At 60.2% G+C, this 13,407-nt stretch overlaps 1 protein-coding gene across 2 annotated transcripts in view; it reads left to right on the top strand.

Moving 5' to 3' along the window:
- Positions 1 to 11,928, top strand: part of LRP1 (LDL receptor related protein 1) — an 85,312-nt gene extending 73,384 nt beyond the window's left edge. Inside the window, exons 66-89 of one of the 2 annotated variants that reach the window (XM_016924881.4) lie at positions 108 to 230; positions 391 to 516; positions 1,032 to 1,148; positions 1,792 to 1,898; positions 2,000 to 2,132; positions 3,021 to 3,140; positions 3,238 to 3,360; positions 3,720 to 3,860; positions 3,962 to 4,096; positions 4,169 to 4,288; positions 5,083 to 5,351; positions 6,629 to 6,807; positions 7,302 to 7,408; positions 7,676 to 7,792; positions 8,285 to 8,461; positions 8,622 to 8,762; positions 8,900 to 9,073; positions 9,311 to 9,472; positions 9,769 to 9,943; positions 10,080 to 10,181; positions 10,343 to 10,407; positions 10,520 to 10,610; positions 10,710 to 10,854; positions 11,008 to 11,928. In XM_016924881.4, the coding sequence (XP_016780370.1) occupies positions 108 to 230; positions 391 to 516; positions 1,032 to 1,148; positions 1,792 to 1,898; positions 2,000 to 2,132; positions 3,021 to 3,140; positions 3,238 to 3,360; positions 3,720 to 3,860; positions 3,962 to 4,096; positions 4,169 to 4,288; positions 5,083 to 5,351; positions 6,629 to 6,807; positions 7,302 to 7,408; positions 7,676 to 7,792; positions 8,285 to 8,461; positions 8,622 to 8,762; positions 8,900 to 9,073; positions 9,311 to 9,472; positions 9,769 to 9,943; positions 10,080 to 10,181; positions 10,343 to 10,407; positions 10,520 to 10,610; positions 10,710 to 10,854; positions 11,008 to 11,148 (3,290 nt within the window). In that variant the 3' untranslated portion in view covers positions 11,149 to 11,928. The remainder of the gene's footprint in view (positions 1 to 107; positions 231 to 390; positions 517 to 1,031; positions 1,149 to 1,791; positions 1,899 to 1,999; positions 2,133 to 3,020; positions 3,141 to 3,237; positions 3,361 to 3,719; positions 3,861 to 3,961; positions 4,097 to 4,168; positions 4,289 to 5,082; positions 5,352 to 6,628; positions 6,808 to 7,301; positions 7,409 to 7,675; positions 7,793 to 8,284; positions 8,462 to 8,621; positions 8,763 to 8,899; positions 9,074 to 9,310; positions 9,473 to 9,768; positions 9,944 to 10,079; positions 10,182 to 10,342; positions 10,408 to 10,519; positions 10,611 to 10,709; positions 10,855 to 11,007) is intronic. The other variant, XM_016924882.4, reaches the window with a different exon arrangement.
- Positions 11,929 to 13,407: the final 1,479 nt, after the last annotated feature.

The raw sequence follows: 13,407 nt of genomic DNA, 5'->3' as shown, positions 1-13,407 counted from the left end.
GTTGCTGGCAGGACCAAGGCCAGGGCTTGGAAGAGGGAGAAGACAGTGATGGTGAACTGGAGTGGCAGGTGTAAGGGAGGGCCCTCATTCTCTTGCCCGCCCCACAGCCGAGGTGACCTGCGCCCCCAACCAGTTCCAGTGCTCCATTACCAAACGGTGCATCCCCCGGGTCTGGGTCTGCGACCGGGACAATGACTGTGTGGATGGCAGTGATGAGCCCGCCAACTGCAGTAAGTTGCCTGGCCTGGAGCCCAGCTTCCCTCCCCAGTGTCTGCTGCTCACACCACCCCGACGTGTGACCCCCTCAGTGGCCACTCCCTCACTCTCCCCACCCTCCCGGCACACTCCTGGAAGGAGTCTCATCCTCACCCCATGCCCACCCGCTTGCAGCCCAGATGACCTGTGGTGTGGACGAGTTCCGCTGCAAGGATTCGGGCCGCTGCATCCCAGCGCGTTGGAAGTGTGACGGAGAGGATGACTGTGGGGATGGCTCGGATGAGCCCAAGGAAGAGTGTGGTGAGCCGAGACCCCACTCCAGGAGGAAGGCAGTCTACCTGGGTGGGAGGCATGGCGCCCCTGGCAGGTGGAGGGCTGGGGGCCGCCTGCTTACTGGTCTCAGCGTGGCCCTACTGCTGGGCTTCCGGGGCCTGCTGTGGGGCTGGGGAAGGAGGCCTGGCTGGAGCTCACTTCCCCACATCCACCCGTGCCCCATGTCTCCCAGTTTCCCTATCCCTGCCCCTGCCCACGCCTCATCCACACATACCTGTGTGGAGTTTTCCCTGCCCACCCTATGGGATCTGTTCATCTCCTTCCCAAGGCAGCTGCCCACACACACACCCCCAACCATGTCTCCTGTCCCCAAACCTCCTTATAGACCCCACATCTCAAAACACCGCCTGGGCTCCCCGCGGCTGACCCTTCCCAAGCTGGGATGCCCACCCTTCCTGCCAGGCCAGCCTGACCATGCCTGCTTGGACCCTAATGTCTGCCCCAGCCCTGTCCCTGACTGCCCTGACACTTGCCTCCTCCAGATGAACGCACCTGTGAGCCATACCAGTTCCGCTGCAAGAACAACCGCTGCGTGCCCGGCCGCTGGCAGTGCGACTACGACAACGATTGCGGTGACAACTCCGATGAAGAGAGCTGCAGTACGTCCCCACCCACCCAGCCCCGCATGAGCCCCTCCCAGGCCTGGCCCTTGTCTCGCGGCCCTCCTGCCACAGGCCGCGCCAGAGCTGGTGGCCACCTCCCAGGGCGGGGGCAGGAGCCGCCCTCCTCACCCACCCCACTCCATGTCGTGTATTTGAGTTTGTGCCATTTCACCTCATCTCATGTTTCTCTCCATTTTCACACTGTCCTCTCGGGGTTGCAGAGGTAGGTGTCTCTGATGTGCCCGTGCTCCCACCATACCCCCACCTCTGTCCCAGAGCCCCCCATCCCTGTGCCGTGCCTCTACCCATCATCCTTGATTGACCTCTCCCCAAACCCTGGTGCTTGTCTCAGTGGTCTTGCCCCCGCTCCCCTCCCCAAACACAGTCTGTTCTGAGGGCAAGGCCAGGGACCTGTGTCCTCTCTGGTGTCTGTCCCATGGGGTAAGTGCGAGCCCGCCTGTGCCCAGCTGTTCCATAGGAGCAGCCAGTGGGCTCTGCCAGGACTGGCTCGGCCTCTGGGTCAGTCAGCTGTGGCCTTCAGAGACACGGGGATGGGCCTTGGGCTCGGGACTGTGGCACTACTGAGGCCTGGAGTCCTTGTGCCCACCCTCCTGGGCCTGTCTCCCCCTGTCCTTCCCAGCCCCTCGGCCCTGCTCCGAGAGTGAGTTCTCCTGTGCCAACGGCCGCTGCATTGCGGGGCGCTGGAAATGCGATGGAGACCACGACTGCGCAGACGGCTCGGACGAGGTGGGCAGGGAGATGAGAAGGAAGGAGATGGCCTCAGAGGAGTTCAGGCAGGGCTTGGGGGGTGCCGAGAGGTGACCGGCTGCCTGTGCCCATGCCCACAGAAAGACTGCACCCCCCGCTGTGACATGGACCAGTTCCAGTGCAAGAGCGGCCACTGCATCCCCCTGCGCTGGCGCTGTGACGCAGACGCCGACTGCATGGACGGCAGCGACGAGGAGGCCTGCGGCACTGGCGGTGCGCCCCTTGGCTTGGTCTCCCTGGGTCCTCCCTCTGCTGCCCACCCCGCCACATGGCCCAGTCATTCACTCATTCTTTCTCTTCTGTATTCATTCTTCATGCAACAAGTATTTATTAAGCATTTACCATGTACCAGGCACTGCCATAGGTGTTAGGGACGTAGTAGTAAACAAGACACAGGGCCCCTGAATACACATTTTTGTGCGGGTTGTGCCCAGCTCAATGCCCCCTAGTCTAGGGGACCAGTTGAGCTGAAATCCAGCAAACCCTGAGGGCTGTGCCCATCCAGGCCCCACCCCACAAGTCCCTCCGAGACAGTCTGCTGCCACAAGAAGAAAAGCCCTGCCTATTTTCCCTTCCTGGGGGCAGTGAGACAGTGCCTGTCCCTCGCTGACCTGCCTGGGCTCTGCAGCACAGAGGGGGCAGGTGAAGCCCGGGATGAGAAAAGACTGGGGCTTGGAGCAGAAATCCCAACTGTGCGGGCAGATGTCTTGGCTCTTCCTTGGTAGGCCAGGCACAGGGATGGGAACCCGGTCTTCCATTCCCAGCCCAGTGCTGTTCCCGCGTCCCCGCTGTGGAACTACACAGCCCAGTGCTGTTCCCACATCCCCACTGTGGAACTACACAGCACAGTGCCCTGCCACATACCAGAGAAGGAGTGCCCTCTGAACTCCTCCAGACACCCCTGAAAAATGGCCTCTTCTCCCCTAAATACCAGAGGGGGCAGTTTGGCCCCACCAAGTAGAAATTTAAGAGACCTGGTTCCAATTTGGCTGTGCCACTGCTTGCCTGGTGACCCCTCTGAGCCTGGAACCCCCACCTGTGGAGACAGGGGTCTGGGTGGGCTCATGGCTCATTCTATCTCTTGGCTCCCCCTGGCACCAGTGCGGACCTGCCCCCTGGATGAGTTCCAGTGCAACAACACCTTGTGCAAGCCGCTGGCCTGGAAGTGCGATGGCGAGGATGACTGTGGGGACAACTCAGATGAGAACCCCGAGGAGTGTGGTGAGATTTGGGGCGGGGCTCCCGGGCTTCCCAGTGGCCAGCAACCACCCCCACTCCCAAGACTAATTCTGGCTCTGTGTCCCCCTGGCTGCTGCAGCCCGGTTCGTGTGCCCTCCCAACCGGCCCTTCCGTTGCAAGAATGACCGCGTCTGTCTGTGGATCGGGCGCCAATGCGATGGCACGGACAACTGTGGGGATGGGACTGATGAAGAGGACTGTGGTGAGCAGGGGGCCGACGAGAGGCCTGCAGGGGACGGGTAGTGCACAGTGGGGTGAGTCTGGTCCTCGTGGGAGCTGCACTGGGGTTAGGGTTAACCAGGAGGACTCGCCCAGGAAGGGGAGGATCCATTGCTAGGAGCCTGGGGGCTTTTCGTTAGGAAAGAGAAGCCCCTGGGGAAGGCTCTGGGGGCTGCCTGATGCCTTAGGTCTTGGAGGTGGGGCTGGGAACCCAAATGTTTGACCTGCTCCCCCTGCAAGCCTTGTCACTTAGGAATTGGGAGCCACTGTTATCTATGGGGTTGCCGTGGGAGGAGGAGGCAGGGGAGAATACCCAGGGCCTAAAGCCTCTGCCCTCCTCAGAGCCCCCCACAGCCCAGACCACCCACTGCAAAGACAAGAAGGAGTTTCTGTGCCGGAACCAGCGCTGCCTCTCCTCCTCCCTGCGCTGCAACATGTTCGATGACTGCGGGGACGGCTCTGACGAGGAGGACTGCAGCATCGGTGAGGCCCGGCAGCGGACCGGACGCCGGTGGGGAGGGGGGAGAGCCACGCCCTGGTCTGGGGTGGCTCAAGGGAGGGCATCCACTCTCTGTCCCCCACAGACCCCAAGCTGACCAGCTGCGCCACCAATGCCAGCATCTGTGGGGACGAGGCACGCTGCGTGCGCACCGAGAAAGCGGCCTACTGTGCCTGCCGCTCGGGCTTCCACACCGTGCCCGGCCAGCCCGGATGCCAAGGTAGGAAAGCGGGGCAGAGCAGGGGTGGACACCCCAACTGTGGACTCTCATGACCCTCCCTGTAACCCTTAGACATCAACGAGTGCCTGCGCTTCGGCACCTGCTCCCAGCTCTGCAACAACACCAAGGGCGGCCACCTCTGCAGCTGCGCTCGGAACTTCATGAAGACGCACAACACCTGCAAGGCCGAAGGTGCCGGAGCCACCAGAGGGCAGAAAGGCTGGGTGGGGCAGGGCGACCAGGATATCAAACGGGGCCGACTTGGAATGGAATGTCTTCCTGCGGACATCTTGCCCAGACAGGAAGCCCCAGACTCATAGTTGCAGCTTCCTGAGCACAGTGCTGGCCCAGCAGTGGGGGCAGGTCCTGGGGCTGGCTGACTGAAGGAGTCTGGGGTGTGGCAGTACTCTGAATTGCACACACACCTCCTCACCCACCACTGCCAGGACGAGAGCACACTCAGACACGCATTGCACACTCACAGTCATGGGGGCCTCACCTGCACATTCCCCACACGCTTTGATGCCCACCTTGCCTTCCACATGCCTGTACACAGACATTCACACACACCCCTGGCACACACACCCCCACCATGCACTCCCATGCACACCCTCATGCTCCATGCCAAGCACACACACCCCATGTGCCTGTGCACCCCCGAGCATGTGCCAGGCAGTTTGTAGCAGAGAGCGTGGTGATGCCATCCAGCAGCCGTGAGGAGGCGGAAGTCTCTGGGTCTGGAGGGGCAGGGACAGTTTCTGACTGAAAGGAGCAGGTCACAGTGGATCAGCTCAGGGGAGGAGAGGAGGAGGTCCAGAGGCTGAGGTTGGAGCCTGCAACCCTGAGCAGGGAGGGTAAGCAGCAGCTTCTGGCCGGAGCAGATGGTCCTACCAGGAGATGGGACAGTGTTCATGTGAAAGGAGCTGAGCTGGGTGGGGTGCACACCTGCATCCCACAGCCCCAGCCCTGGCCTCTTGCTTCTCCAGGCTCTGAGTACCAGGTCCTGTACATCGCTGATGACAATGAGATCCGCAGCCTGTTCCCCGGCCACCCCCATTCGGCTTACGAGCAGGCATTCCAGGGTGACGAGAGTGTCCGCATTGATGCTATGGATGTCCATGTCAAGGCTGGCCGTGTCTATTGGACCAACTGGCACACGGGCACCATCTCCTACCGCAGCCTGCCACCTGCTGCGCCTCCTACCACTTCCAACCGCCACCGGCGACAGATTGACCGGGGTGTCACCCACCTCAACGTGAGTGCCCAACCTGGCGTGGATGGAGTGGAAGAGCTCCATAGAGCAGGCGGTTCAGAGCAGGATTTGAAAAGGGCAGTGCTGGCTAGGCGCAGTGGCTCACGCCTATAATCCCAGCACTTTGGGAGGCCAAGGCGGGCAGATCACCTGAGATCAGGAGTTTGAGACCAGCGTGGCAACATGGTGAAACCCTGTCTCTACTAAAAATACAAAAATTTGGCTGAGCGCGGTGGCTCATGCCTGTAATCCCAGCACTTTGGGAGGCAGAGGTGGGTGGATCACGAGGTCAGGAGATCCAGACCAACCTGGCTAACACAGTGAAACCCTGTCTCTATTAAAAAATACAAAAAAATTAGCCGGGCATGGTGGCGGGCGCCTGTAGTCCCAGCTACTTGGGAAGCTGGGGCAGGAGAATGGCGTGAACCCGGGAGGCGGAGCTTGCAGTGAGCCGAGATCACGCCACTGCACTCCAGCCTGGGCGAGAGAGTGAGACTCGGTCTCTAAATAAATAAATAAATAAATAAATAAATAAATAGAGACTCGGTCTCTAAATAAATAAATAAATAAATAAATAAAATAAAAATACAAAGATTAGCCAGGCGTGGTGGCGGGCGCCTGTAATCCCAGCTACTCAGGAGGCTGAAGCAGGAGAATCCTTTGAACCCGGAAGGTGGAAGTTGCAGTGAGCCGAGTGCCACTCGGTTGCAGTGGCACCAAGGTTGCAGAATAGCACTGCACTCCAGCCTGGATGATAGAGCGAGACTCCGTCTCAAAAAAAAAAAAAGAAAAAGAAAACAAAAGGGCAGTGCGAGGGGCAAAGGGTGAGAGTGGGGCAGGGGGCAGTCTTAGGATTGTGTTCTGAGGCATGGCCAGTGGGAAGACAGAGCAGTGGGAATGGTCAGCAGCTGGCTGTGCTGCAGGCAGCCCAGGGCACAGGGCATGATGGGCAGGCAGACAGCCCTCCGGCACCAATCCCCCATCCTTGCCACTTCCCACTGTGTACGTCTTAGCTACCTCATTTAACCTCTTTGGGTTTCACTTTGTTTATCAATAAAATTAGGTGATCATTGCCATTGCACAGGCTTCAGGGAGGGCTCACCAGCCACGTGTGAGAGCTGCGAGTCTGGCGCATAAGCTCCATGCCGGTTGAATCTCTTTAAAGCCAGGGGCCTGGCTGTGAGCCTGGGGTGACGTTCCAGCAGGCTGGCAGAGTGGTGGCGGGGGGATAATGGCAGGAAGACAAAGCAGTGGCCCCTGAACCTGTGACTTCCATTCAGATTTCAGGGCTGAAGATGCCCAGAGGCATCGCCATCGACTGGGTGGCCGGAAACGTGTACTGGACCGACTCGGGCCGAGATGTGATTGAGGTGGCGCAGATGAAGGGCGAGAACCGCAAGACGCTCATCTCGGGCATGATTGACGAGCCCCACGCCATTGTGGTGGACCCACTGAGGGGGTGGGCAAGGGCCCTGGGGGGAGGCCTCTGGGCTGGTGGTAGGAAGCCCCCGGGACAGGGTTGGGGGCTGCACCCACATGCGTGCCTTTCCCTCCCAGGCCAGCCTGAGGACAGAGTCCTTTTCAGGCCCTTGGGTCTTCTCGGCCACCCCTGCCTGGCCCTCCCCATGCTGCCTCTGCCCAGGGCCCCCAGCTGGGCCTGCTTGGGCAGGGATCTGACCTCTGCTTGGCCGGCTGTCATGCACAGCCACACTCTGCCCTGGGGAACAGCTCTGCAAGCGTCGGTGGCTCTGAATGAGCACACTGTGGTTTTAGAGGAAAAGCCCCTCAACCTGCTCAGAAGCAGACGCCCGCCTGCTTCTCTGTAGAAGGACAGAATGCCCTCCTCCCAGTCCCCAGCAGTCCCTGTGCCCAGACCAAGAAGCTGGTGTCCTGCCTGGGCCTGCCTCCTCTGGCCCTCCGGCCTGCCCACACTCACCCCTTCTCCCTCCCCAGGACCATGTACTGGTCAGACTGGGGCAACCACCCCAAGATTGAAACGGCAGCGATGGATGGGACGCTTCGGGAGACACTGGTGCAGGACAACATTCAGTGGCCCACAGGTTTGTGGGGCAGGGTGCAGGAGGGACAGGGGCGTGGAGGGGGCCCGGCTCGCAGAGCCCAGCTGCTGCTGAAGTCACACAAAAGCAAGGGATGGGATGGGGCTTGGACTGGGGCAGGGCAGATTGGCCGTGGAGGCTTTTCCCGAAAGAGGTGACTGTGAGTGGCGTATGAACAGGGTGGAGCTGTCCCGGGCATGGAGGCAGTTCTTTCCACCCCGAGCCTGGGTTGGGGAGGCCAAGCTCTCACAGTGCTCTCTCCCTCCCCAGGCCTGGCCGTGGATTATCACAATGAGCGGCTGTACTGGGCAGACGCCAAGCTTTCAGTCATCGGCAGCATCCGGCTCAATGGCACGGACCCCATTGTGGCTGCTGACAGCAAACGAGGTCAGAGCCCGGCATAAGTCGCAGTCCCCAGCCCTGTCCCCAGCCTTGCCATCCTCCCTACTGAGCCAAAGGCCTCACTTCAATGCCTCCCATCCTTTGTCACTGACCCCCAGCAATGCTGCAGCGCCTTCCAGGCCTCTCCAGCTGGCCTCCCCCTGAACCAGCCCTGCAGGCCTGAGACCCACCCTGACCCTCTGGCCTACTTGTCCATTCATTGGTTGGGTTGCACGGAGGCAGCATAGGTACATTAGGAATGTAGCAAATTGGGGGAGAAGGAATAGAAGTCAGTCATGAATGACCCCAGAAGTCTGGGGGTGATGGGACCTTTTGCCAGTAGTGGCCACAGGAGGAGGAACAGGTGTGGGGAGGGGGAATTTGGTCTGGATGTGTTGAGTTTGAGGTGTCTGGGAACCACAGGTGCCAGTGTCGTGGACAGCATGGCCAGGGCCTGAGTGCCCCTCAGGTCCCCTCTGACTCCACCTCCTCCCCCAGGCCTAAGTCACCCCTTCAGCATCGACGTCTTTGAGGATTACATCTATGGTGTCACCTACATCAATAATCGTGTCTTCAAGATCCATAAGTTTGGCCACAGCCCCTTGGTCAACCTGACAGGGGGCCTGAGCCACGCCTCTGACGTGGTCCTTTACCATCAGCACAAGCAGCCCGAAGGTGGGGGCGGAGGGGAGCCTGGGCTGGGGAAGGGAGGCCTGTGGGCATTGAGTCTCCAAGCTGTGGCCCTGGGACCTGGTGGAGAGGGGGTCACCCTGGGCTCACAGGGCTCAGAGAAGGGTCCTGCTCAGCATCCTCCCCACCCCACCCATACCTGCAGTGACCAACCCATGTGACCGCAAGAAATGCGAGTGGCTCTGCCTGCTGAGCCCCAGTGGGCCTGTCTGCACCTGTCCCAATGGGAAGCGGCTGGACAATGGCACATGCGTGCCTGTGCCCTCTCCAACGCCACCCCCAGATGGTACGCTTATGCCCTCCCAGTCCCAGCCATGCCTCAGGACCATCTCCTTCCTGTGGCTCCTGACTTCCCCTGACCTTGTTGCCTGTCCCTCTCCTCCTATTCCCCTGGCTCTGCCCCTTGACGGGCCCTTCCTGCAGCTCCCCGGCCTGGAACCTGTAACCTGCAGTGCTTCAACGGTGGCAGCTGTTTCCTCAATGCACGGAGGCAGCCCAAGTGCCGCTGCCAACCCCGCTACACGGGTGACAAGTGTGAACTGGACCAGTGCTGGGAGCACTGTCGCAATGGGGGCACCTGTGCTGCCTCCCCCTCTGGTATGCCCCCTCATCCCGCCACGCCTGCTCCTTGCCCCTGGGCCCCAGCCCCACCACCCACCACCCCACCTCAGGCAAATGCCCAGCCCCTGCCTCGCCTCCAGCCTCCTTTCCACAACCCAGCATCCAGTCACTCCAGTCTCTGCTTCTCGCCCAGGTCCCCCCAGCCCATTCCTCTGCTATAGGGCCAGGTGGTCTCGAGGGCCACAGTCATGCTCACACATCCTCTCCCACCAGGCATGCCCACGTGCCGGTGCCCCACGGGCTTCACGGGCCCCAAATGCACCCAGCAGGTGTGTGCGGGCTACTGTGCCAACAACAGCACCTGCACTGTCAACCAGGGCAACCAGCCCCAGTGCCGATGCCTACCCGGCTTCCTGGGCGACCGCTGCCAGTACCGTGAGTGAGCCATCCCTGGGCCCCAGGGCATGCGGGAGGGTGACGGGGGACCCCAGAGCATGGGGTGATGTTCAACCTGTGCCTGGGACCCACAGGGGCAAGTTCAGGAAAGAAGGCCTTATGCAGTTGAGCCAGGCCCAAGCTGCTGGCGCTTCCCCACAAAGGTGCTGGCACACTTCCCCTGAGGCAGTGCGCCCCCTGCACCAAGATTATGCAAACAGAAAAGCTCTGTTCAACCTATGGAGAGCCCTCATGAGGATGGGGCTTGAGGCACTTCTCTCCCTCCCCAACCACAGGGCAGTGCTCTGGCTACTGTGAGAACTTTGGCACATGCCAGATGGCTGCTGATGGCTCCCGACAATGCCGCTGCACTGCCTACTTTGAGGGACCGAGGTGTGAGGTGAACAAGTGCAGCCGCTGTCTCGAAGGGGCCTGTGTGGTCAACAAGCAGAGTGGGGATGTCACCTGCAAGTGAGTGGGGCCCTCCTCCACAGTTCCACCCAGCCGGGCCCCTGCCCTGTCCTAGCCCTGCCCGGCCCCTCCCTTCCTCAGCATCCCAGGCACACCTCTGCCAGCCCCAGCCCCAGCCTCTGATTCCTTCCTGCAGCTGCACGGATGGCCGGGTGGCCCCCAGCTGTCTGACCTGCGTCGGCCACTGCAGCAATGGCGGCTCCTGTACCATGAACAGCAAAATGATGCCTGAGTGCCAGTGAGTTGGGCCCAGGCTTCACCCAGGCATAGATCATCCCTCCCTTCCCCAGATTTGAGCAGGAGGACTGTCAGGCCTCAGTGCCCACCCCCCGCCCTGTTTTCCTGGCAGCAGTGGCTATGGAGGTTATACCTACTCAGCCGTGTCCCTCCTTTCTGCAGGTGCCCACCCCACATGACAGGGCCCCGGTGTGAGGAGCACATCTTCAGCCAGCAGCAGCCAGGACGTAGGTGGCAGGGGTTGGGGCAGGCAGGGCCACCGGGACCTAGAGCAGGGGGACCGTGTGCCTCCTGCTTCCCTGAGCCTTGGTGACTCAGTGTCCCACCTCTTCCCTCCAGATATAGCCTCCATCCTAATCCCTCTGCTGTTGCTGCTGCTGCTGCTTCTGGTGGCCGGAGTGGTATTCTGGTATAAGCGGCGAGTCCAAGGGTGAGTCACAGGGAATCTGGAACATTCTGGTCATTATTTTGCCATCCTAGCCTTCCCCCCCAATAATCTCTGTCTCCTTATACTCCTGCCTCTCCCCAGGGCTAAGGGCTTCCAGCACCAACGGATGACCAACGGGGCCATGAACGTGGAGATTGGAAACCCCACCTACAAGATGTACGAAGGCGGAGAGCCTGATGATGTGGGAGGCCTACTGGACGCTGACTTTGCCCTGGACCCTGACAAGGTGGGCTGGGAGGCAGGCAGGGTCGAGTGCCAAGAGGCCGTGGGTGGCCTAACCAAAGGTGTTGGGTTAGGTGAGGGACGGAGGTGGGGGTGGGGTAACCTGGGCTACAGGCCCAGCTCCTGAGCCCTACCTGAACCCTCTGTCACCCTGCAGCCCACCAACTTCACCAACCCCGTGTATGCCACACTCTACATGGGGGGCCACGGCAGTCGCCACTCCCTGGCCAGCACGGACGAGAAGCGAGAACTCCTGGGCCGCGGCCCTGAGGACGAGATAGGGGACCCCTTGGCATAGGGCCCTGCCCCGTCGGACTGCCCCCAGAAAGCCTCCTGCCCCCTACCAGTGAAGTCCTTCAGTGAGCCCCTCCCCAGCCAGCCCTTCCCTGGCCCCGCCGGATGTATAAATGTAAAAATGAAGGAATTACATTTTATATGTGAGCGAGCAAGCCGGCAAGCGAGCACAGTATTATTTCTCCATCCCCTCCCTGCCTGCTCCTTGGCACCCCCATGCTGCCTTCAGGGAGACAGGCAGGGAGGGCTTGGGGCTGCACCTCCTACCCTCCCACCAGAACGCACCCCACTGGGAGAGCTGGTGGTGCAGCCTTCCCCTCCCTGTATAAGACACTTTGCCAAGGCTCTCCCCTCTCGCCCCATCCCTGCTTGCCCGCTCCCACAGCTTCCTGAGGGCTAATTCTGGGAAGGGAGAGTTATTTGCTGCCCCTGTCTGGAAGACGTGGCTCTGGGTGAGGTAGGCGGGAAAGGATGGAGTGTTTTAGTTCTTGGGGGAGGCCACCCCAAACCCCAGCCCCAACTCCAGGGGCACCTATGAGATGGCCATGCTCAACCCCCCTCCCAGACAGGCCCTCCCTGTCTCCAGGGCCCCCACCGAGGTTCCCAGGGCTGGAGACTTCCTCTGGTAAACATTCCTCCAGCCTCCCCTCCCCTGGGGACGCCAAGGAGGTGGGCCACACCCAGGAAGGGAAAGCGGGCAGCCCCTTTTTGGGGACGTGAACGTTTTAATAATTTTTGCTGAATTCCTTTACAACTAAATAACACAGATATTGTTATAAATAAAATTGTAAAAAAAAAAAAAAAGGCCAAAAAAAAAAAAAAAGAAAGAAAAAAAGCCGCTGGTGTCTGCCTGTGTGTGAGAGACGCTGGGAGCTGGGGCTGCGCTTTCCTGCTTCGGCCACCAGAGGGAGACCTGCCCCGTGCTGGAGGCAGGCTGGCGCGTGGTTTTCAGTGCCCTTCTCCCAGGGCCCTCTCCCTCTCCATCTTACTGTGCCCGGAAAGCGGGTGGCACTGGACTTGACATGGAAGATCTGCTTCTCCTGGCTGTGTGACCTTCAGCCATGACTTCGAGTCTCCGGATTTTGTGTTCCCTCTGGGTCTAGGACACTAACTCAGATCTGTTTCTCTGCATTCACTTCTACCAGACACCACCCCCGTACCCAAAATGATCACCCACAGTGAGAAGCCCCACTATAAGAAGTGAATACACTGAGGCTGCAAAGGCTTTCTCATCCTTCAGGGTGCTCCCATGCGGTTCTCTCTGCCTGAGTCTGCTCTTGAAGCATTGACGTCTCACTTTGTGGAGACTAATGAATCAAATGCGAAGTAAAATGCTGCATTCCAGAGCCAGGTGTCTCCTGCGGTAAAGGAGAGCTGGGAAGACCAGTTTGCCAGGCCCTCTAGGCCCCCAGCAGCTCCAGCTCACCAATCATTTCAGTCATTCCAGGGGGTAACAGGAAAAAACTGTCAATCAAAGGTGTCCAGGTCCATTTCAACCCCTGCCTAGAGGGGGAAACTTCTTGCAGAAAGTTGCACAGTTTACACTGCCCAGGACTAGAGAGGGTTTGAGTCCCAGTACAGCAAATATGAGCTCAGGGAGGGTGGCTGCAAATGTCTGAAGATCCCTTACCCAACTCCCAACCAGGGAGTGCTGCCTTTCATTCCTCCTCCCTCACTGGTTCAACTCCAGGAGATTCCTCCCAGGCTTCCTTCTGCCTTGGGGAAGCTACAAGTCTAGGTGCCTGTGGAAAAAGGAGCCCTCCCCTTCCCTTCTTAGCCTTCAGAAGCTCTCTCCAACCTCATCCTCCAAGCCAACTCTGAGATCCTCCCCTGCCTTCAAAAGGGCCCTGGATGGGCAACTCTGCGGGGAAACAGAATCCGTGGTTGCCGAGTAGGAGGTCTGTGTCCCAATCTGGCCACCAGGTGGTGTCTGTACGCCTGGAGCACTGCCTATCCTGAAGCCCCACACAGCCCCCGCCTCAGCACTCATTATGCACCTGCGGGGGACCCCAGCCCAGTCTCTCGCTTCCTTCTCTCCGGCTATTTTGCCACACCCCTCCACCCTCTGCCAGCCGGCTCCCCTCCCTGCCCCAGCGCCTGCCTGCTCCCACCACCACCAGCCCCAACCCTGCCCCTCTGCCATCGGTGCATCTGGTGCCCCCCGGGAGCCACTGATCTCTGCCTGTCACCTCAAGATCCTGGGCAGAGCAACAAGGGACCCCCGCTGCAGCTTGGAAGGCATACCCCTCCAGTCAGCATCCCC

This window comes from Pan troglodytes, chromosome 10 (genome assembly GCF_028858775.2).
Source record: "Pan troglodytes isolate AG18354 chromosome 10, NHGRI_mPanTro3-v2.0_pri, whole genome shotgun sequence".
Classification (NCBI taxonomy): domain Eukaryota; kingdom Metazoa; phylum Chordata; class Mammalia; order Primates; family Hominidae; genus Pan; species Pan troglodytes.
This window is presented reverse-complemented; position numbering and strand designations above follow the sequence as displayed.